This window comes from Diabrotica virgifera, chromosome 4 (assembly GCF_917563875.1).
Source record: "Diabrotica virgifera virgifera chromosome 4, PGI_DIABVI_V3a".
NCBI classification, from domain to species: Eukaryota; Metazoa; Arthropoda; class Insecta; order Coleoptera; family Chrysomelidae; genus Diabrotica; species Diabrotica virgifera.
This window is the reverse complement of record NC_065446.1, coordinates 36,215,775-36,240,440: the sequence shown is the minus strand read 5'-3', so window position 1 is coordinate 36,240,440 and position 24,666 is coordinate 36,215,775. Positions and strand designations below refer to the sequence as shown.

At 32.4% G+C, this 24,666-nt stretch overlaps 1 protein-coding gene across 1 annotated transcript in view; it reads left to right on the top strand.

Moving 5' to 3' along the window:
* LOC126883002 (ATP-binding cassette subfamily G member 4) overlaps positions 1–16,133 on the top strand; it is a 192,607-nt gene extending 176,474 nt beyond the window's left edge. Inside the window, exons 7-9 of the mRNA XM_050648148.1 lie at positions 6,514–6,783; positions 11,381–11,536; positions 12,950–16,133. Coding sequence (XP_050504105.1) covers positions 6,514–6,783; positions 11,381–11,536; positions 12,950–13,294 — 771 coding nt within the window. The 3' untranslated portion in view covers positions 13,295–16,133. The remainder of the gene's footprint in view (positions 1–6,513; positions 6,784–11,380; positions 11,537–12,949) is intronic.
* Positions 16,134–24,666: the final 8,533 nt, after the last annotated feature.

Genomic DNA, 24,666 nt, shown 5'->3' with positions numbered 1-24,666 from the left:
GTCAGCGTAGCCAAATTTCTGCGAAGTTGTCCTAGGTAGGTCCGCGATGTATAAATTAAAGAGTAAGGGTGCCAAAACAGATTCCTGTAGCAGTCCATTGCTGAGCTTCATTTGGACACTTCTTAAGTTGCCCATTGTGACGTGAAAAGGTCTGTATAATAATTGTGACCGATTGTTAATAATAATCGACCTTGTGATAATAATAATTGGTTAAAAAGAGATATCGCCGGTCCGGAGTAAGAATGACGTAACTCCAAAAGCCAAATTTCTCAGAAGAGCAAATAAACTATTTCTCAATACTTAAAATGGGGATAAAATGAGTAATCGTCCAGAAGCATCCGTATGACGTTTATTCTTACAATTATTATGGGTTTTATTTATATCCCTATTGGTTCGAATTTCGTTATCTTAATTTAATCCCCCATTTTTAACCCTTTTTACAGTTGCATCATTCTTCATCTAAAAATTTTGAAATATTTAAAATAGTGATTAAATAAAGAGTAACCGTCCGGAGCATCGGTATGGCCTGTATTCTTACAATGATGGCTTTTAGTTTCATCTCTATTGGTTCGAATTGCATTTTCTTAATTTAATCCCCGCATTTTCAACCCTATCTACAGTTGCGTCATTCTTGATCTTAAAATTTTTCTGTACAAAAAAACTATTTTTAAATATTTAGTATGCCGTTTATCCTACAACGATAGCTTTAATTTTATCCCTATTGGTCCGAATTTCATGATCTTAATTTAGTCCCCCCATTTTCAACCCTATTTACAGTTACGTCATTATTCATTTGAAACAAGGTCTAATATGGTGCGTATTTCAATAACGACGTAACTACCCTGTAGTGGCTCAGCACATAGTTACAGTTCTGTCGCTTTTGTATCATCTTTACACAGTATTTCAGAAGTTAATTGCGCAATAAACAGGAATTGACAAAATTTGCAGTTATTGTACCCTCGGAGATCGCTGGGAAAATTAACACTCAAAATAACAAAATTCAGTTTGGCAACACTGTGTGAATGTTGATAGTAACATATCCCTTTTAAGATAAACAGAACTGTAATTTAGTCCAGACAAATTAATATATTTTTTTGCCAACAAAAATGAGATTTTTCAACCTAATAATGTTTCAAATATGATGTACAAAATAATTTTTAATTGGGTTCTGTTAATGAACTTGCTTTATTTGTCATTAAAGTAGAAACACTTTAAATTTCACTCATTAAATAAGTATCGTCCAGTTATCGTCTTAAATATTTTAACTGTATGTACTAATATCCGTCGACTAATTCTGAATGATTAATGGGTTGTTAAAACATTTTATCTGTAGCGGCTTCTGGAATGTCTTAACTTCGCTTCGATCATATGTCATTCTTATTCCAGCCCGGCGGTATGTCCTACCCAAAAATGACTTGCTTCTTAAACTGATGTTTAATGTACTGGGGATAATAACAAATTCTTTAGGTACCACATGTGCTTCAAGACACTTGCTTATGTGTCCAGCTGTACAAAACTATTAAACGTATCCAAAATGTCTTTTATAGAATGCATTTGAATGACGCGCAAATGACAAGAACAATAATTGCCAAACTCGAAGAAGGTTGGTCGCTAAGACAAGTTGCTACAAATTTGAACGTGAGCCATATGTGGATATATGGAAAATCAAACAAAGATGGAATCACAAACCATACATACTCATAGACGTTTCACGTAAATTGTCAAGGTCAAGACAGCAAATTAGTTACCATTCCAATCCAGAGATGTCGCTGTCAGTCAATTCTCTTGTCATATTTAACAACTGACAGTTGACAATTAAATTAATTTGTTATTTACTTTCTATTTTACAGTTTGTGGCTTAAATATTTTATTATAGTGGTGTTACGTTTTTAATTAGATTTAATCACAATTTTGATCATTGTATTAACCTCCTCTCCGTTTCTGTGAGTAGAATTTTCAGTTTACATTGATCATCCCGTGTTGTGTTTCTCCGTTTCTCCACATTTAAAAAACAACATAATAGATCCTGAAACAGTTTATTCCAATAGACAAGTGTGTCATCAACATTTCGAGCCTAAATATTTGGCCTTTGGAAGTTTGTACAATATTATAAGGTATTTATCTAAACAATCATCCTACAAGATTATTTCCAAGATTTTCATTCAACTCAATATTACACATCAGTGCTTTCACGTGACACATGGCAGTAGTGTTTATAGCATTTTGAAAACAAATTGGAACATTTGAAGTTTTCAGTAAAACATTGAATAAAACATTGAATTGTCTTTCTGTTGTTTTAATTTCCTGCGAAATTTCATCAAAAATCCCGCAAAATTTATAATTTGAAATTCCTACGTAACTAAAATTTGTCAATTTAGTTCCCATTCCAATCAAGAGATGGCGTTAATTCGATCCGAAAGATTAACATGGTCGTGAAACGTCTATGAGTATGTATGGTTTGTGGATGGAATCATTTTCATAATTACGTCAGTAGTTTATTTAAAGACAACATAAGATACTAAAATCATATAATATTCTACAGTGGAGTTAAGAAAGATGCTCGAGCTCGGACAGGAGTAGCAATAATACTACTTCATAAGAAATTTGAAAACAGGATGGCATAAGTTAAATATGTAAATCTGAATATATTTGAAAAGATCCATTTTATAATAGTCTAAGAGTTAGTGAACCCTCCGACTAACGGTCGTCCTGTAAGGCTAGAAATTTTTCTAGTGATAATTCATAGCACACCAAGGCTAAAAACCATGACCTGGCAGGCATCAGCCGTGCACGTGTATCTACCAGGTGAATCGAAAAGTGCATAGTTTAGGGGTAAAATAAACTTTCTCCTGTAAAGTTTAAATTTAAGTATGTGTTTCATTAAGTCATTTAGAAGAAATGTGTACAATGACAGGCGATTCTGAAGAGCATAAGACCTTGCCAGGCGAGGGGAAAGATTATGGGTTTTTCCTAAAATTATTTTTTTGCATCGAACAAAGTTTTTTTTAGATTTTTTGAATCATTCCAAACAGAAAAGGTCTTTGGTGATTTTTCTCTCAAGTTAATAGTTTTTGTTATATATAAGCAATAAAAAATTTTAAAAATTGCGAAATCGGCCATTTTTAACCCTAAATCGGACATTTAACTAAAAATTTCAATGTTGCCAAGGTAGGTAGATATACTGTAAACATTGATTGATGAAATCCCGAAGAGTTTTTTGCAATACAATATCGAAAACTCCTTTGTTTTTTAATTGCTAATCAAGCGGGCGCGACACTGTAGTATAAGTGAGAACGTTTGAGTTTGCATAAATTCATTATCTCAAGAAACAGCAAATTTAGAGAGAAATTCTCAGACAGGTCGATTTTTATTTTTAAAGTAAGACTTTTTGGTATATATATATATATATATATATATATATATATATATATATATATATATATATAATCTAGTGACGTCATCCGTCTAGGCGTGATGACGTAATCGATGATTTTTTTAAATGAGAGTAGGGGTTGTTTGATAGCTCATTTGAAAGGTTATTTAATTTTCTATTCAGTAATATAGAAATTAACATAATTATTTATACAGGGTGTACAAAAAATGTTTTTTATTAAATTAATTCAGACAACAGGAAGAAAAAATTGTGTGTACACCCTGTATAAATAATTATGTTAAGGTTTACGTTACTGAATAGAGAATTAAATAACCTTTCAAATGAGCAATCACACAACCCCTACTCTCATTAAAAAAAATCATCGATTACGTCATCACGCCCAGATGGATGACGTCACTAGTATTATATATATATACCAAAAAGTCCTAATTTAAAAATAAAAATCGACCTGTCTGAGGATTTCTCTTCAAATTTGCCCATTCTCGAGATAATGAATTTACGCAAACTCAAACGTCCTCATTTGTACTACAGTGTCGCGCCCGCTTGATTAGCAATAAAAAACAAAGGGGTTTTCGATATTGTATTGCAAAAAACTCTTCGGGATTTTATCAATTAATGTTTAAAGAATATCTACCTACCTTGGCAACATTGAAATTTTTAGTTAAATGTCCGATTTAGGGTTAAATGGCCGATTTCACAATTTTCAAAATTTTTAATCGCTTATATAACAAAAACTATTAACCTAAGAAAAAAATCACTAAAGACCTTTTCTGTTTGGAATGATTCAAAAAACCTAAAAAAAAACTTTGTTCGATACAAAAAACATAATTTTAGGAAAAACCCGTAATCTTTCCCCTCGCCTGGCAAGGTCTTATGCTCTTCAGAATCGCCTGTCATTGTACACATTTCTTATAAATGACTTACTCAAACACATACTTAAATTTAAACTTTACAGGAGAAAGTTTATTTTACCCCCTAAATTTGCACTTTTCGCTTCACCTGGTAGATACACGTGCACGGCTGATGCCTGCCAGGTCATGGTTTTTAGCCTTGGTGTGCTATGAATTATCACTAGACAAATTTCTAGCCTTACAGGACGACCGTTAGTCGGAGGGTTCACTAGCTCTTAGACTATAAGTATCTCTGCACCTGATATAAGCAAAGCAATTAAAGAAAGGTACTGCTTCCTTGACGAGCTACAGGACATACTAGACAGTGTATTGGTAATGGACTATTTCAATTCAAGAATTAAGTCAACGAAGAACAAATAAATGAAAAAACGAATGAAACCAACAAGTTGTTGTTAGTAGGTTACTTATAATTTTTTGCAGAATTTTTAAAATAATCCTTTTTGAAAACGATTTCCGGAGATCGAAACGTCAATCAACAATTAAGTAATGTAAACAACAAAATGTAATTTTCATTACAATCAATTTTGTGGCTTAATCCCATATAAATATAATATTTAACTTAGACATGCTACAAGAAGGCAGTTTCAGAACCTCTAAATCTACGAGGCTTTCGTGTAATACCAAAAAAAGAATGTGTGTGTACTTTGTACGCACGTAAGAAGTTATACTTCTATTATATGATTTCAACGAAATAAATATACTTTCAACAGGTTATTTGTATTTAAAGATTAAACTAATTTTTACTTACTACTTTCCAAAAATCTTTACAAAAACAATACTAAAAATTAAAAAAAAGTTAGATAACACACGGAATTGAACCAGGGACCTCTCGATCTCCGGTCGAACGCGCTACCACCGAGCTAAACCCCCTTTGCTTTGACAGCTTACAAGATTTCTCATACATACTGACAAATTTAATAACCAAGTGAGGTATAAAAATACTTTAAAATTTAAAGTAAATATACTTACTATTATTATAAAATATTTTATTCCCGAGGAAGACAAATCCAAAGAGACAAAGTCTCTGTCAAAGAGACAGTTTTTCATATTTTCTTTTAAAAAATTGTTTTGAAAACATGTCATAGGCGATCTAGATGTTATAGTTTACATATATAAAAAAATAAGCATATTAATAAAAAAAAGAATGTGTGTGTACTTTGTATCCACGTAAGAAGTTATACTTCTATTATAATATAATTTCAACGAAATAAATATACCTACTTAACAGTTACAATACAAAAAATTAACAATAATTACCAAAAATGAACCAAAACTCAACAATGCCAAATATTAAAAAAAAAATATGAATCGTCCGGGATTTGAACCCGCAATCTCGCGATTTTTTATCTCTGGTCCAATGCTCTACCAACAAGGCCATCAAGCCGCCTGCTAGTTACCTTTCAGATATACATAATTTTACATCACGGTGACAAGTGAAATATAAAAATAGATGTTTTATTATTTTACGCCCAAGGAAGACAAATCCAAAGACACAAAATTATAATAAAAAAACCTTTAAACCACCTTTTTCAAATTGCGCAAGTTGTATTATTAATATTAATGTTAATAAATGAAATATAAATATTTTGACGTTTCACAATTTGACAATTCACTTTTGACTGCAGTGCCTTAAACATTTTAAAGCACTAGTGCCTTAAAGTAGCATTTTTAACACGTTTGTAGAAAAATATATTTAAAAACACTAATATATTCTTTCCACACCTTTTCTGGGCTGATACATACATAAATTAAAACATTTTGAAGTATAACTTCAAAAATATAATATGAAAACTATTTAAAAAGGCAGTATAACTATTAACTAACCTTTGTTGTTTCTCTTCCCACAAATTTTAAAACGCAACAACCATACATAACCAAACCGTCAACCGTCCAAACCACAGCTGCGCTACAGCTGCCATATTGGATAATTTTTGACATGTCATTTGAACATCCAATCAGAACAAAATTATAATGCGCATGCGCCGGGATCGTAGGTTTTAACATATAAAAATTCACCCTCATATCGCGCGTAAAACAGTATAACTTCAAAAATAACATTCACAACATGTTCTTTATTAGATAAATGAGTATCAGAATCATATTCTATGATAGACTCACATAAAATTGTATTATTTATACTGGTTTTTTCATTTTTAATTGTTTGTATTTTTCTTTTAAAAATTAAAACTAATAAAAATTGTATTCCAGACTTTGATGTACCTACGTTTATTCGCCCATATTTTGGTTGGATTCCTAATTGGTGCCTTATACTTCAAAATTGGAAACGATGGGTCCAAAGTACTTAGTAATCTTGGTTTCCTGTTTTTCAACATGTTGTTCTTGATGTACACTTCCATGACTATAACCATTTTGTCCTTCCCACTTGAAATGCCAGTTTTACTAAAGGAACATTTTAATCGATGGTATTCCCTGAGGTCTTATTATCTGGCAATAACGATATCAGATATGCCATTCCAGGTAAGAACAATATCACTTATAGTATTTAGAGTATTTTAGGAGTTGAGACTGGAGAACTGGAAATGGACATCAATGATACCCAGTTTGGATTTCGAAATGGACTCGGAACAAGAGAGGCGTTGTTTGCACTGAACGTTATGTCTCAAAGATGTCTTGACATAAATCAAGATGTATTCATGTGTTTCATAGATTATAACAAGGCCTTTGATAAAGTGCGGCATGATCATCTAATCAGACTCCTGGCAGAAAAGATTTTAGATAAACGAGACATCCGACTAATACCAAATATGTACTACAATCAGAAAGCAGTAGTGAGAGTAGAGAATAATACCACTGAAGAAATTGAAATAAAGCGAGGTGTGAGACAGCGAGGTGATGCGTTATATCCACTACTTTTTAGCCTTGTATTAGAGAAAGCCATGAGGTCGGCCGAAATAAGAACAGAACTGCTATCGGTTCAAGGTCCCAAGTTATTACTAGCTTACGCAGATGACATTGATCTCGTTTGAGACTCCATCCTATCGACAAAAGCCATTTTCAACAAGGTGGAAGGAGCAACAAGCGAAGTAGGGCTGAGGATTAATGAAGAGAAGACGAAATATATGTGTATAAATAGAACGACACGAAGAGACAGGATAGGTCAAAATGTGACGGTCAACACCTTCAATTTCGAAAGAGTACAACGTTTTAAGTATCTGGGGGCCCGTAATCACAGGTGACAAGGATGTTACTGAAGAAATAAAAGACAGAATCCAATCAGCAAATCGCTGTCTATTCGCACTGGATAAGCTTATAAAATCAAAAAATCTTACAAGAAGTTCCAAGATCAAAATTTATAAATCCATCGTCAGACCAGTACTAACATATGGATGCGAAACGTGGACCATGACCAAATCAAACGAAGAACAGCTCAGACGTTTTGAACGAAAAATACTTAGAAACATTTTCGGACCTCACCACGACATTAACACAAACCAGTATAGGATCAGAACCAACATCGAAATAAAAGCACTTTACAATGACACCGATATTGTCCAAGAAATTAAATCACAGCGACTAAGATGGGCAGGCCACGTGCACAGACTTCATAACGAAAGACTTGTAAAACTGGTATGGGAGGAGATTCCTACAGGCAAAAGACCACTTGGACATCCCAGAATGCGATGGAGAGATAACATTCAAGCAGATCTCCGGAAAATGAACATTCCATTTGACCCTAGGTTGATGGAAGACCGAAGAAATTGGAAGAAAGTTGTACAGTCAGCCAGGACCCACCCAGGGTTGTAGCGCTACGTGATGATGATGAAGAGGTGTGAGACAAGGGTGTATACTCTCACCAACCCTGTTTAATCTCTATTCCGAAGACGTAATGAATAGAACACTCTCTGAGCAATCCATTGGTATTAAAATAAATGGTGTTAGATTAAACAATCTGAGATTTGCCGACGACACCGTTCTGATCGCAGAAACACTTGAAGAGCTACAGACATTGACATTGGTGAATAAGATAGCAGACTGCAGCGAAGAATATGGACTATCTTTGAACATAAAGAAAACTAAATTTATGGTAATATCGAAATCAACACGAAATGTCCAAAATTTAGATTTACACAATGAAATTATCGATCGAGTTAGCAAATACAAACATTTAGGCACTTTTATAAATGAAGACAACGATAGCTCAGCAGAAATTAAAATAAGAATAGAAAAAGCCAGATCCATATTCACTAAAATGAAGAGAGTGTTCTGTGGAAGAGATTTGAGCCTTGAAATGAAACTTCGCCTGATGAGATGTTACGTACTTTCTGTGCTGTTCTACGGAATAGAGTCAGGGACGCTGAAAGATTGATACCAAAAAATTAGAGGCATTTGAACTGTGGATGTATCGCAGAATCTTGAGAATATCATGGACGGAGAGAGTCACAAACGGTCTTGAGAAGAATGAATAAAGAAAAGGAAGTCATATTTACGATCAAAAAACGAAAACTGCAATACTTGGGACACATTACAAGAGGCGAAAGATATGAACTGCTTCGAATAATTATGCAGGGAAAGATAGCAGGAAAAAGGTCCATAGGAAGAAGACGAAACTCCTGGCTAAAGAATCTACGGGAATGTTATAGCTGTAGCAACAACGAATTGTTTCGGTCAGCAGTTTCGAAAATACGTATAGCCCTGATGATCGCCAACCTTCGGAACGAAGATGGCACTTGAAGAAGAAGAAGGAGTTGAGAACGATGAACTAAACTTAAAAGATGGAAAGGTAATTTCGTCATGTCCAAATGTATGATACATTCCATGTCAAATCACTCAAGAAAAAACTTTTGGATCTCCGATTTTTCTGAAACTTGGTGTATAGCTTCTGCGGGACGTAAAAATAAAATATTTAAGGTCAAAAAATCTTCTTTTTTTCTCAAAATGTTATTTTATACGATTTTACAGTGAGTTAGTGTTTATTTAAATAAATTTGCGTTTTCTATCGTAAAGTATCGATGGAAAAATAATATTTTAATAGAAGGGACTCAAAAATGTCATTATATGGCATTATAATAAGTTATTTTGATTCAAAACAAGTTTTTAATCAAATTTTATAGTGTAGAAAACGTTAAAATACCGTTTTCTACATTTTCCTCCATTCCCAAAATACATCATAATCGATTTGGCGGAAGATTTGCCCACAGATAGCCAAAACATAGGACTTTAAGTGGTTAGAAGGATTTAAACTATATTACAATACTAAAAAAGTTACATGCAATAATATCAGACTCAAAAGTATATTAGTCCAGTCTGGATAGCATTTGACCTTGCATGCCGAGCTGCACAAAATTTTATTTTTCTAATCTTTAGGGGGTCAATAGTAGCCTAAACTTAAAATCGCGAATGAATTCCTCCGTTACGTTAGCCGCAATCTTGATTTTAAAGGAGAAACGTTTTTGCTCAATATCTCCACCATTTTTAACTTTTCGACAAAAATGGTAGGAACTGAGATTGTTTCAAATAAATCGTATTTACAATTATTACAATTTCTTTTTAACAATTTTTGTCGTGAGGTCGATATGTTCGAGTTAATTGTACTTACAGTAGACGCCTATATTTTTGACTATCATATTGCATGTAACTTTTTTGGTATTGTAATATAATTCAAATCCTTTTACCCACTTAAAATCTTATGTTTTGGCTATCTGTGGACAAATTTTCAGCCAAATCGATTATGATATATTTTGGGAATGGATGAAAATGTAAAAAACGGTATTTTAACGTTTTCTACACTATAAAAAACTTGTTTTGAATAAAAATAACTTGTTATAATGCAATATAATGACATTTTTGAGTCCCTTCTATTAAAATATTATGTTTTTCATTGATAGTTTACGATATAAAATGCAAATTTGTTTAAATAAATACCAAATCACTGTAAAATCGCTTAAAATAACATTTTGAGAAAAAGAAGAAGAAGACAATTCGACCTTAAATGTTTTATTTCTGCATCCCGCAGATGCTATAGACCAATTTTCAGACAAATCGGAGATCCAAAAGTTTTTTGATCCAAAATTGAGTGATTTGAAATGGAATCACCCGTATCTATTTGGGGGCAAACATGGAAAGAAATGGATGCCTGAAGCCTGAAACAAAAATCGAAGAACGAATCAAAAAGGAAGAAAATAATTGGTGCACTTAACTGACTACTCTGGTCAAACACTATCTCTAAACAGGAGAAAATACAACTATATAACAGTATTTTTAAAAACGTTATGGATGCTGAAATGCTGAATGCGAAAAACTCCTTGTTCTGGAAATAGATTTTTGACGCAGATCAGCAGGTATATCCAGTATGAATAGTATGACGTATATTACCAACGAAAGAATAAGTCAAACCATGGACAGAACAACCACCATCATAGAAGAAAAAATACAGCAACAACAGCTTATTTGCTACGGTCATGTACAGGGAATGACAGACCATCGCATACCGAAGAAGAATATTGGATTGGCAGCCACCTGAGCGAAAAAAACAAGGAAGACGGAAAACAACATGGTTTGATGGAGTCCAAAAGGCAATTTCAAAACTTCAAGTTGTATACTGGTATAAAATCGTTTATTAAGAAACTTCATCAAATGTCATGCAAAACGTTTTCGTTCTAATTCAGAACGTCTTCAGTGCACTCAGACCAACTGAGTTGGTCTGTGCCCATTGAACTGGCAAGTACCTAGTTTTCCGAGCTGGGAAGCATGTTGCCCTTTAAGCATGTACTGATTTTAATCTTTTAACATCGACTGGTACTCACCATATTTTTATTATTTAACATGTAAACCATATATTACGATGTTACCACTTTAATTAGTGTGCTAGTTTCAACTACTTAGCATAATGCACTGAAGATGTTCTGAATTAGAACGAAAACGTTTTGCACGACATTTATGAAGTTTTTTAATAAACGATTTTATACCAGTATACAACTTGAAGTTTTTAGTGCCTTTATCTTTTGAAGTTTTTACTTCTGTATGAGTTTTTTAAACTATGGTATACAGCCAACTATTGGAATTTTTCCATTGATTTTATTGTTTATTTTATTTTTAACGATTTATTTTATTTTAGACCATCTTCTGTATACTTTACGTAACGATAGTATATTTCATGACTTCCCAACCCTTGGATCCGGCTAGATTTGGAATGTTTTTACTGTCTTCCTTGTTAGTATCATTCGTGGCCCAAAGTGTTGGACTCGTAGTAGGAGCTGCTATGAATGTTCAGGTAAGTTTTGTTATCTTATATATAAAAATCAATTGCTGTTCGTGTGTGTCGCTAAAACTCGAGAATGGCTGGACCGATTTGGCTAATTTTCATGTTGAATTATGTGTAGAAGTTCAGGGAAGGTTTATACGGTTTTATATAGTCATTTTAGTAGCCACCAAAATTTTTACATCTATATGTATAGAATTTTCTTTTCACAGTATTTGTTGCCATACTCCTCCGAAACGGTTTGACCATTTTTATGAAATTTTACGCCTATATTCGGCAGGACTGAGAATAGGTTGTTATCTATTTTTCATACCCGTACTTCACAAGGGGGGTTGCTGATGACGCCATAACTCTCATAATAATGACGTGAAAAATACGAAATTAAGTGGGTAGACTCCTTGCTGAATTCCGAGCAGAACCGTTCTAAATTTTTTTTCTCTAGCGCAATCGGTGTCCGAAATACAATATCTCAAGCCGTAGAAATATTCCGAGACAGAAGAAGAACGAGCGACAAATTTCATAAAAGAGAAGTGGAACAGTTTAACTTTGGGACTCAAATTGGAAAAAATAGGAATTTTTTAATTTTGCGAAATTTTCAAAAAATATCTCTCAACGGAACTTTTCTGACGAACCGTAAGCAGGAGAAAAATTCTGAGCACACGAAAAGAACAAGCAGCAAATTATAAAATTTTATTTAATTTTAATTAAGTTTGTTTAATTTTATTTAATTAAGTATTTTTTATTTTCGTTTATTTTATTTTATTTCATTTTTTAATTCCATTTATTTTTTTATTTTATTTCATTTTATTAAATTTTATTTATTTGTATTAGATTATATTTACTTTTATTTAATTTGATTATTTTTGAAATTTATTTATTATTTTTATTTTATTTATTTGTATTTAATTTTATTTATTTTTATCTAATTTTATTAATTTTATTTAATTTTATCAACACCTATAGAGTTGGAACCACCCTGAACCCAATCTTAAATACAGGGTTGTTTTGAATGTAGATAAAATAAATCTGTTATATTATTCATTATAAGATAAACAAATTTAAGATTGTAACTGTTGCACTACAAACTTTATTTTGAAACGACTCTACGATAGTATGAGATAACAACTGTAAACAAGAAAATCCCTAGTAGGGATGCCTCATGACCACGTTGTCAGCATTTGGAACCACTGTACAGCTGCGCTTAGATTCGATCTCCCGCCTTCTACATGGAAGTCAGACATCCTACCGCCTGAGCTATCAGACCAGCCCAAAATAAAAATATACAAATTAATAAATTTTGTCGATTGGCTGTTATGTCGGAATTTTAATATGATTAACTCGGGCATTTTCTATGACAAGAAAATAGCTTCAGAACCATATTCATATTTGTTGTAAATTACTACTAACTTTTTTCTTTATTTTCAGAACGGTGTATTCTTAGCTCCAGTAATGTCAGTACCATTCCTGTTGTTCTCCGGATTCTTTGTATCATTCGATGCTATTCCCATCTACCTTCGCTGGATAACGTATCTGTCCTACATCAGATACGGATTCGAAGGGACTGCGCTTGCCACATACGGATACAACAGACCAAACCTGGATTGTTTCGCTCAATATTGCCACTTTAAAAAGGCACTCACAACTCTCGAAGAGTTGGACATGGATAAATCGAGTTACTGGTTCGACATTTTGGCTCTAGTTGTGATATTCTTCTTTTTAAGAGTTTCCGCTTACCTCTTCTTGAAGTGGAAACTTAAATCAAACCATTAAGTTTAGGATATATTTAATAATGTTAAATATTGTTATTAATCGTGGTTTTATATAGAAAGGACGCAGGTTGTACATTGGTATCTTTAATAATAATGTAATATTATGTTATATACAATCAATTTCTCATACTGAATTTCAAAAATACAGCTGTTCTTGCCAGAATTGTACTTAGCAGCTATTTTTTTATCTTCTGACTCATTAACAGCGTGATGCCTAGAATTAAACCTGTGTTCTTTTATTTATTCATCTCTAGATACTGGTATGAAGGATATTCCAATAAAAAATGGCCGATGAGTAGTTACCGTCGTTTCATCATCTTTAAAAGTACTATTTTCCTAGTACTGCTTCTATTTATATTCTCTATGACGTACTAAAATTAAACGTATTATGATTTATACAGAATTTATTGTTTGTAAACTTTCTTTTATATTTATATGATGTTTAGCGTCTAAAAAAATGTAAAATTGATTGATTCATTATTTTACGTAGGAAACAATATTCTTTAAACCTTTCATTGCTTTGGTTCTACAGGCTACGATGTATTTTGCTCTATTATATGTCAGTTGTCATAATATATCAAATAATGATCTAACCAATAAGTGACTACAGAACCCATTTTTTGCCTGTTTTTAAGCATTCCGCTACTGTAAGATTAATAGTCCAAGAAGCAGCGCTGAAAAGTATCTTTGAATTTACTAAAGCTAAATTTTTCACAGTTGATTACTGTGATTGTGTAGAGAAACATACTGCAGTCGGTCAAGCGAAACGTAGAACAGGGGTTACTGAGAGGATATCAAAGTTGCTTTCCTACGAAGGTAATTAAATCCATTTACTAAGGCTGAAAATCAGTAAACACATTCTAAATTAAATATAAATAAAAGTTATTATAGTCGGTCAGCTGTATGACGGGACAGAGCCGGTCGGTCTGCCCCAGTGAATGTACAGGGTTATTCACTCTATTTTGACCCCCATGTAAACTGCTTTATTTACAGAATTAGAAAAAAATGTAAAATACAAGTTATTCGATTTTTAAATTATGATTTTTTGACATATATATCGTACTAGTGACGTCATCGATATGGGCGTGATGACGTAATCGACTATTTTTTAAATGGGAATAGGGGTCGAGTGCTAGCTCATTTGAAAGGATATTCAATTCCCTATTCAGTAATATAAACATTAACATGATTAATTATACAAGGTGTCCAAAAAAAATTTTTAATTAATTTAATTGTTTAATTACTAATTCAAAAAAATTTTTGGACACCCTGTATAAATAATGATCTTAATGTTTATAGTACTGTATAGAGAATTGAATAACCTTCCAAATGAGCTAGCACACGACCCCTATTCTCATTTAAAAAAATAGTCGAATACGTCATCACGCCCAGACGGATGACGTCACTAGTACCTACGGTATATTGTCAAAAAATCAATTAAAAAATCGAATATCTTTTGTATTTCACATTTTTTTCTAATTCTGTAAATAAAGCAGTTTACAAGGGGGTCAAAATATAGTGAATAACCCTGTACATTCATTGGGGCCGACCGACCGGCTCTGTCCCGTCATACAGCTGACCGACTATAATAACTCTTATTTATATTTAATTTAGAATGTGTGTACTGATTTTCAGCCTTAGTAAATGGATTTAATTACCTTCGTAGGAAAGCAACTTTGATACCCTCTCAGTAACCCCTGTTCTACGTTTCGCTTGACCGACCGCAGTATGTTTCTCTACACACTCACAGTAATCAACTGTGAAAAATTTAGCTTTAGTAAATTCAAAGGGATTATTCAGCGCTGCCTCTCCGTCTATTTATTACGTTTGGTTTTTCCAAATCGTTTGCACTGGTTCTCTTATTTTGAACTTTCAATAATCAGTTTTTTACCTTTTGTAAACATCAGTTTTTGCTTCACAGGATTCACAGTATTGATTAACCTGTGTACACATCTTTATTACAAGGTAACTAACACTGAACCTGTTAAAAAAAGGAACTACGTCTGTTAATGAAAACAAGGGCTACACTGTAAATTAATAAGTCAATTAAATTAAATCATATGATTTCAAATGGATTTCGGTAAATTATTTATTCGGCCGTCTGCTGTGCAAAGGGTCGATAATTTGGTATAAATTTTAAAGAAATCATACATATCTAATAAAAAAATTTATTTTATACTTATATAAACATTTTAGAATTAAATTTTTGTAAAAAACTCAAATCATTTCACTGAGTGTCTACTGTTGTAAATATTATAATGTGTGCCTATTTTCATTGGAACATCCTGTAAATGTTATACACGATGTAGAGTATACTTTTGATAAAAATTCGGGTTATATATTTAGGAAATATTCGCTGCCGTAGATTTTTATACTCTTTTTGAGAATTTATCTGGTCATTTAGCCCACTCGGCAAGATTAAATATATGTATACTGCAACCTAATATTTTTCGAAGTCATTTTTAAAAACTGTATCATATATTTGTACTTAGTAGAGCAAGTCACTATTCCTCGTTAAATGTGAACTTAATTATATGATAATGCAGTACGAGTTTCTATACTACGTCACATTTTTTACAAAACCATTTAATAAGACCAAATAAACAAACTTCTTGTTTAAAAAAAAGTACTGAATCTCTTATGAGGATTTGTTTGAGTGAGGCACTATATTTTCCTTGAGAAACAATAAAAACGTTTTCTTAATATAGTTATATGAATATTTTGTACATGTAGAGGTAGATTTACTAACTAAATAAAATAGAGGTAACTATGGACAAAGATTTTGTATGTGATGGTGTAGTGATTTATATATTTTAGTAATATATCTACATAAAGATTTATTGTTTTTTTATTTTTTTTTTGCGGGTAGACACTTTTCTATGATCCTAGTAGGGAAAAAGGACGAAAGTAATAAATTTAGTGATTATTAGGCCGCCGGCAGCTGGGCAAAGGCGGTGGGCCATTGAACACTGCAATATTGCACATTTTGCAGAAACTAAAGATTTGACTTGTCCACAGAGTAGGACATCGAGTTAGAGTTGGGATTTTCAAACTGTATTATTACAAGTAGATAAGGTTCGTGCCGTCGCACAGATATACTCCACGGAAATAAGCAACAAATAGACCATGTTCGGGACACTGAAATATCGAGGTAGTTGACTACTTTTTTAGTTATTGTTGACTGTTGACCTATATAATGAAAACCTACATGTTTCCTGCCTAGAGTTCGCGTCCGTTTTTTAATTATTAACAATTTAGTGCAATCAACGCGATTTTTTTCCATTTTTTTGCACTTAATTAAAAAGCTAAATAGTTTACATAAAATTAGAAAACTTATTTTTTTAGAACGTTGAAAAACCTTTAAAATGACGATTTTTGAAAGTCAAAAAGTTAATTTGTTGCTTCGTAAACTGCAAAATAACTGAAAATCGTTATTTATAATTAACTTTTACTAAAACTAACTTAGAACAGTAGTGTTTCACTCAAAGTTGGGTATTGGGGTACATAACAAACCCTCTAAATTTGAGACTGATCCATTAATTAGTTTAATGTCCGACTGGTCTATTATTTGACAAATAATGGCATTATTTCGAAGTCTATTAAGTACGATATAACGCCCAAGGGCGTGTTATTGAAAAATAACGCCCTAGGGCCTATTAAATTTAAATAACGAGTTAAATACTGTCAAGTTGACAAATAAAACTCTAAGTAAAACTATGGTTACCACAATTACGTTACGACTATTATTTCTGTTAAATGTACTTATTTGAAAACTAATTAATTCAAATTTTTTGCATATAAAGAATAATTTAGTCGGACATTAAACGTTGAAGGCACCACGGGTATTATAATAATAACGCTTTCGGTCAACGTATATACCTCGGGCCGAAGGCCCTCGGTCTATACACCATTGACCTCAAGCGTTATTATCCTTATAATACCCTTGATACCTTAATAACCATAAAAGTTATTCTATTTGTTTATCCCAGAAGCCTTTGTTTTGCAATAACAAATGACAGAAAATAATGAAGATAGGACAATTCTGCGTATGTCAAATGAAAGTAGAAAAGTGATACTATCAAAATGTATTACATAATAAAAGATAAAAAATTATCTAATATAGTAAAAAATCCTAGTTTATAAACATTTAGAATAACTTTAAAAATATTGTCCGTAGAAAACATCTTTTTACATATTCGAAAAGGTAATATTTTACTCGAATTTTTAAAAATGTAGTTCAAATGGTGACTAGTCATGGTAAGTGAAGGGGGAGCTACTGCTTTGATTGCACTAAATTGTTAATTAAAAAACGCTGGACGGAAGGGCCGCCCGAGAACTTTATCGTACCGATATGGTACCGTTATGGTAGTAGATACTGGCATTCTATAAAAATAACAAAGTTACTCGTTATTTTGATATTTTAGAAACACCTTGTGTACTTGAAACTATTTTATGGTTCTACGCATCATTAATTCCTGCAGTTGAGAAAATGTTCGATGCCATATTTCGGGGACACACTATAGATGTATAGATTATAGCATAAATCAATAGAATATTATAGTCATACTTTCATTTCAAATTAGTTCATTTTTCTGAGAAATTAATAGTTTACAATATTTACATTTCATTCTATTTCGATTACGCCAGTCAATGAGCGAGATTAAGAACAAGATATTATTGTCCTTTTCATGAGCATTTTTCAGTGCGTAACAAATGATAGGAAAAAGGGTAAAGTCGGATTTATAGTTTGACGTAGCGTAGACGTAGACGTAACGTAGACGCACTGGAAAAGATCAACACCGAATTTTGTGTACTCCTGTTTATAAATGAACGCAAGCGCCTGACGGAACATAAGAGAAACGTAACATAACGGAAGAGATGACCAACTTTCATCTTTTACAGTGCGTTTCTTACGTCTGGCCAATCAAAATTAAGAATTTTGTTCTGTCACCCAAAGTGGACACGCCCTCATCAATTTTGTAAAGATAAAGTTGTTTATCAACATATTCGAATTTTGTTAATTATTTGAATACAATGGATGTTGTTATTAATTTAATAAAAATATATCATAGAGTCATTTCAATATTTCAGATAAATATGAGTTGTTTATTAGCCTAATTCGGGGTTATATACACATATTATACGATAGGTAAATCCAATAAACATTTTAAAGATAAGAAATGAAACAAAATAGTTGGAAATCCCACGGCATGCGGCACCAAGGAGCATATCTTCGTTTATTTCCTAATCCATGTAACACACAAAACAGATAAATATTATAATAATAATAAATAGTAGTATAAGTATAAATAAATAAACACAAAGTTTGTTTATTACTGTTCGCATAATTTATAGGCTATGTTGTTGAATTAGAATTGTCATTGTTTACTCTTTCTACTCATGCGCAAAAATTCCGCTACGTCGAACTATAAATTGACATAATATTTTCTTACGTTTCCAGTCCGTTTCTTACGTCTCCGTTGCGTCTACGTCTACGCTACGTCAAACTATAAATCCAACTTAAGTCCGTGATAATACACATTTATGACATTTATTCTAACATGACATTTTAGTTAAATCTGACAGTTGTCACATTTTATTTTCAATTTGGAATAAAATCAAATCAAATGTGTTTCTTGCATTTATAAAATGGTATTTTCTTTGATTTGTATAGTTTTATAAATTATACAGATTCTATTTGTAATATTATTATCTAATTTAAAAAAAAAATTTTTTATTATGGCGCCATCTATCGACAACTAGAATAACTAGAATAAATGTTGTAATCAAAGACGTGCGTTTTTTTCTGTCACATACAATTTAATGCGTTAGAAAGAAATCGGAAAACTGTGACGCACTGAAAGATGATCATGAGAAAAAGAATACCTCCGAATTCTATCCTACTGCATGGATTTTAATCAAATTTTGGGAGTAGCCCAATCTCCGAATTCAAAGTATATCCTACATACTATGGCGCTTTTATCATGGGGGCGGTTCCCACCACTTCTCAGGGGTGAAATATTTTTATTTTCGAATTACATGGAGAAAAAGGAAGATTTTTAAGAAAATTTAAAAATGCATTCTATAATTTGATCAAATTTTTTAGAAAAATCATTCATTTTAAACCCGTTCAACTTTTTGAAAGTAGAATAACACTATATTAAAAGGTATTGCAAAAGAAAAACAATGCATTTAAATTATGGTGGATGGGGAGTTGAATGTATATACTTCTCATTTTTCCTTAAAGTACATTAGTCATATATTTTTTTTGCACCATATCTCGCTTAGTTTGTAAGTAACCGATATTTAACGGTGCTCGTATTAAAGGCCTTTTCAAACACTACAAAAGGTGTTGGTAGCATTATACACCTTAAACCTACCGTTCCTCTGTTATTTCAAGTTGAATACATCAATTTGTGCATGCACCAAAAAACAAACTATTTTCACCTACCATATATAATCACCTCTTTTTATATTATAAATAGAACATTTACGAAAGAACGAATCTCTTTATTATTTATAATCTAAAAAATGGTTTATATAGTGTTTTTAGTTCGATGCATAGTTTTTAAGGATTCACAAAAAATCCGTCCGAAAAGGTGTCATTTTTCAATGAAAATGGCCAATTTTTAACTACGCAAGACTCAAAAAGTATCGAGTTCTCAAAAAAAGTATAGACCAGTTTTTGCTTAGAAATAGGTTCTTTAGCCACTTCCGTGCTTATTTTGACCAACAAATTTTCCACCCCCTTGAAGAAGTGGGAACCGCCCCAAGATAAAAAGCGCCATAGTATATAGGGTAGATTTTGTTTCTTGGGCTATGCCCTACTTACTGTGAAAATATTAAGTTACATCAATGTAGTAGGATGAAATTCGGAGCCAAATACCCTCATTGACTGCCCTACAATAATGCTCTGCTATGATCGCGTGAGAGAGGACACACATAAGATTATAGCAAAATTTCTATTTACCGTAACTTTTCCAGTTTTTGAGCTACAGCAACGAATTTTATGTCATTGGAAAGGTAATTTTGCATTCTTTCAAAATATGTAAAAATATACAGAGCGTATCTAAAAAATAAGATTTTTTTATTTCCGGTTCAACCGGAAGCCATATTTTTGGTAAAATTTATTGTGATAATAGATAATAAAGTACCATATGTGTCTGCAAAATTTTAAATTTTAGCTTCTATTAAGAAGGAAGTTACGGGCACTCGAATGTTTTTTTATAAAAAATTCATAACTCCCGTCCTATGGGGAGTTAAGAAATCTGACTATTGTCATTCAATTTACCGATAGGATATCAAAAATATATCAAAAAATAAAAAAATTCCTTGGAGCCATTTTTGAGAAAATCTAGTTCAAATTTATGTCAAATTTTGACCCCTTAAATATAGGCAACCTTATAAACTTTTTGAATAACTTGTTCCAAAAAAATTAACTTTTTTACCCTGTTTTAAGTGCACAACTACCAAGTAATGTTATCTATATATCATAATTGATAAAAAATTGTAATAAATATGTATAATTTCTTATTTAACAAAATAAAAATTTTCTAAGGAAAGATTTACGATACTTTTGCATAATTATTTATTACTAATAAATGCATTTTTTATTCACTTTTTTTAAACCAAGTTGAACATATAGCTCATGCTCTTTCATTTGACACCTGTGGAATGGTTCTAACGTCATTTTTTTTTGACTTATGTTATTGCAAAAAAATGCTTTCTGGGATAAACAATTTGAATAAAATTTAAACAATTGAATGGATCGCTTTGAAGTTTTTATCACATATTAAGCACCAAAGAACCCTTATTTGACAACAATTTCAAAGCTGTACACTAATTTTTACAAAGTTATTGCGAAAATGATATTTTTTTGCAATTCCGACCTTTTTTCGCAATTATATTTACAATAAATGAGTGTATCAAACTTTGTAATACGCCATTTCAAAGCTTTTTTTCATAATCTCGAAGATATTTGTACTAAAAAAACCATAAGTTTCCCTGTTTTCCATTGATTTGGAAAAAAAGTGAAAAATGCCATTTTTTGACACTTAATTGTTTATAAATAAAAATGGCCGCCAGATCCTACGCAGGAAATAGTTACAACTTGCTCTTATAGATATTACCTGTCGAAAAAACGCTTCAGTACCCTGGCTGTTCAAGTGTCATGGAAAAAACCTTATTACCCTGGACTATGTTATTTTTTCTTTGCAGAAGATAGAATTATATTTTATTTTATTTATTTTAAACTATATAATTATCTTAAATATATTTACTTTGTTATTAACCTGTGTTTTACCGAGTTTGTCGTCCTGAAAGGGCTACCCGTTACACCTGTTTTCCTTCAATCTTACCCTGGATGATCAGGAGGCGGTACTCTCCATTCGTGCGTTTATAAGCTGTAAATACCTGCTGTCGTTTTTTTAAACTGTGGACCTCGCCAATTTATTATACAGTAACGAGTGCCCTAATAACAGGCAAAATATCGCAAAAGATGGAAAACATAATGTTGTGATATAAAGAGATGAAACTAGTAGAGGTGGGAAATGATAGTTAGAAACCTATAAATTTACATTACATTACATGATAGTTTCCCACCTTTAGACATTAGCTTAACAGCTAGTCGACTTCAGTCATAATTATACGTATGACGTTTAGTAAAATATTTTTATTATCAGTTTGATTTAGAATTAAAATGGCTACTAGTTAACGTTTTTTTACTATACCTCGTTTTTTAAATAGGAAGAGTAATTCAAATTTACCGCGCCGTAATGCTCGTTTGTAATTGAAGCGCTTATTGTATAAAGGGTTTTAATAAATGTGGCTTATAAAGTCCACAATACTTAGTTTTGAGAAAAACGAAAAAAAAACTATTTAGTTTAGAAATTTGATGATGTATCAAATTTTGTTCTACAGATGAAATGTAGAAGGAGACTAGTAGAGTGACATGTGATACAGCAAACTTGGCTTTGAAAACGATTAAGGTCAAAAAGTCCTTTTTAAAGGCTGGGACTTGATTCATTTATACAATCAATGAATAAAAGACGAAATAGTGCTACTTCTCTACATACAGTTAAATTAGTAATTTATTTATAAAAAAAGGTTTACTATTACAAACAAGACCTAAAATACATCGTAAGACTAACTAACGTAAGCTAACCAAAGTAATAAAATAAACGACAAAGTGCCACAAGAATTATTGTATAAAGGTAATCAGTCCCGGACTAGTTCCCTTTATACGCTCAACAAAAATTTTATCGCGCGATATTTCGCGTACGGTGAGAGATACAAATTTCCTTTATAGACTCATCGATCCGTCGACGTTGGTTTAACAAAATGTATATGTATCTCACTTTAATTTCGTACGAAAGTGGACTTATTCCCTTTATACAATAAGCGATTCAGTTGGTCCATCCACAGGCAAGTTTACTCCACTAAATTATAAAATTTTGACACTATTGATATTATGAACTTTTGATACTAATGGCGTTTAAAATGCATACGTTAATTAAGTTATCTCGGCGTTTTTTTATGTTTTCTGCCATATTCGTTAAATTTTTAGTCTGAGTTTATATAGAAAAACAGTTGTTTTTATAACTCTTTAGCAACGTACTAGTATAATATATTTACGGATTACCGCCGACAGACATGATCAACAAAAAAAGAAGATGAATCTGGTATCTGGTTATTTTTCTAGTGACATTAATGATTGTGAAGTTATCTTATTATTTTACTCCTCCTATTTAAAGAAATGAACCATAGCATATGTCTTTAATTTATTTAGGGCCGGTCTTTTCACCTCCGGAAAACTTGTTATCGGGAAGTATATCTGGCAGATTACATGCTGATCTGTCAGATAAACTTCCCGGTAACTAGTTATCCTGAGGTGAAAAGACCGGGCCTTAATCATTTGTTCTACAGGTAGCTGCTGTGGTAAATAAAAATAACATGGAAAATTAAAATGTTTTTGACGGCATATGTATGATTGAAGTCAACTAGCCACATACAAGAACTAGCTTTATCTCGTATTATGATCGAAGTAAAACAATAAGGCTCGCACGCAATTTTCCCTTTGTTGCCACATTTTAAATTTATAGGGAATAATCAGATTTTCTTGACATGCCATTCCTATTACAGAGAGCATTTCATTGGCTAGAAGTAGTGACGAAAATATAAATATGACGTAATCATTATATTTGGTGAGATGTTAAATGGTAACGTCTGTCATATGGAGGTTAAATATGTCAAATTATATTTTAATTAAAAAACTAAGTTTTCAATCTAATAGCACATAAAATAATATCAAAAATATTACTCTACATCCCACCAAATTAAAAACAATGAGAACCTTCTATGGTTACACCTCTGAGGCTTCTAAAATTTGTAAGCCATAGCGGATATTGAGACTAAAGAAGATGAGGGAATTTTACAATTTATTATTCACGTCCCATCTGCTCAGCGCGGTAAAGTTCCAACGACAATGGTTCCATTCGTACCCCAATCAGAGTAAACATGTCAATCAAAAATGAATAACAGCCGCATTAAATTCAATCAGAGTGCAGGAAGCACCTCTACCGGTTTCGAAACTTATTAGTCTCTCATCAGGAGGCACATATGCTCCTCTCTGTGATCCAACCAGGACAAACTCCGGCGTGCAGTTGGGAGCTGCACAAACAATGGGAACCTTCTCTGGTTACACCTCTGAGGCTTCTAAAATTTACAAGGCAACGAATTCTCGTTACTTTACCGCGCTGAGCAGATGAGACGTAAATTATAAAATTCCTTCATCTTCTTTAGTCTCAGCATCCGTTATGACATGCAAATTTTAGAAGCCTCGGAGGTGTAACCAGAGAGGGTTCCCATTGTTTTCAATCTGGTAGGATGTAGAGCAACATTGTTTTATGTACTATTACTATTAGATTGAAAACTTAGTCTTTTGCTAGCAGTTGCCGCTAGGGCATCCAGCCATTTCGTTCGTTACAATCCGTAACTGCACGCCGGGCTTTGTCCTGGTTGGGTCAGAAAGAGCAGCATGTGTGCCTCCTGATGAGAGACTAATAAGTTTCGAAACCGGTAGAGGTGCTTGCTGCACTCTCTGATTGAACTAGAATATGATACGGCTGTAGTTTCGTGTTGCAACGAATTGAAAATGGTTATTCATTTTTGATATATTTTATTTATTTAGTTTACATTTTAACGACGTGACAGTTTATTTTTAAAACAACTTCAGTTTCCCTTCCGTTGATCGGTCGATTAGGTTCGTAATAGTCTTGTTTTATGGCAGGGCTTGTTCAGTTAGGCGTTAATTTTAAGAAATGTTGCTGGCTAAATGGGCACATCTCCCAAAGGCCATAAAAGAAGAAAAAAATA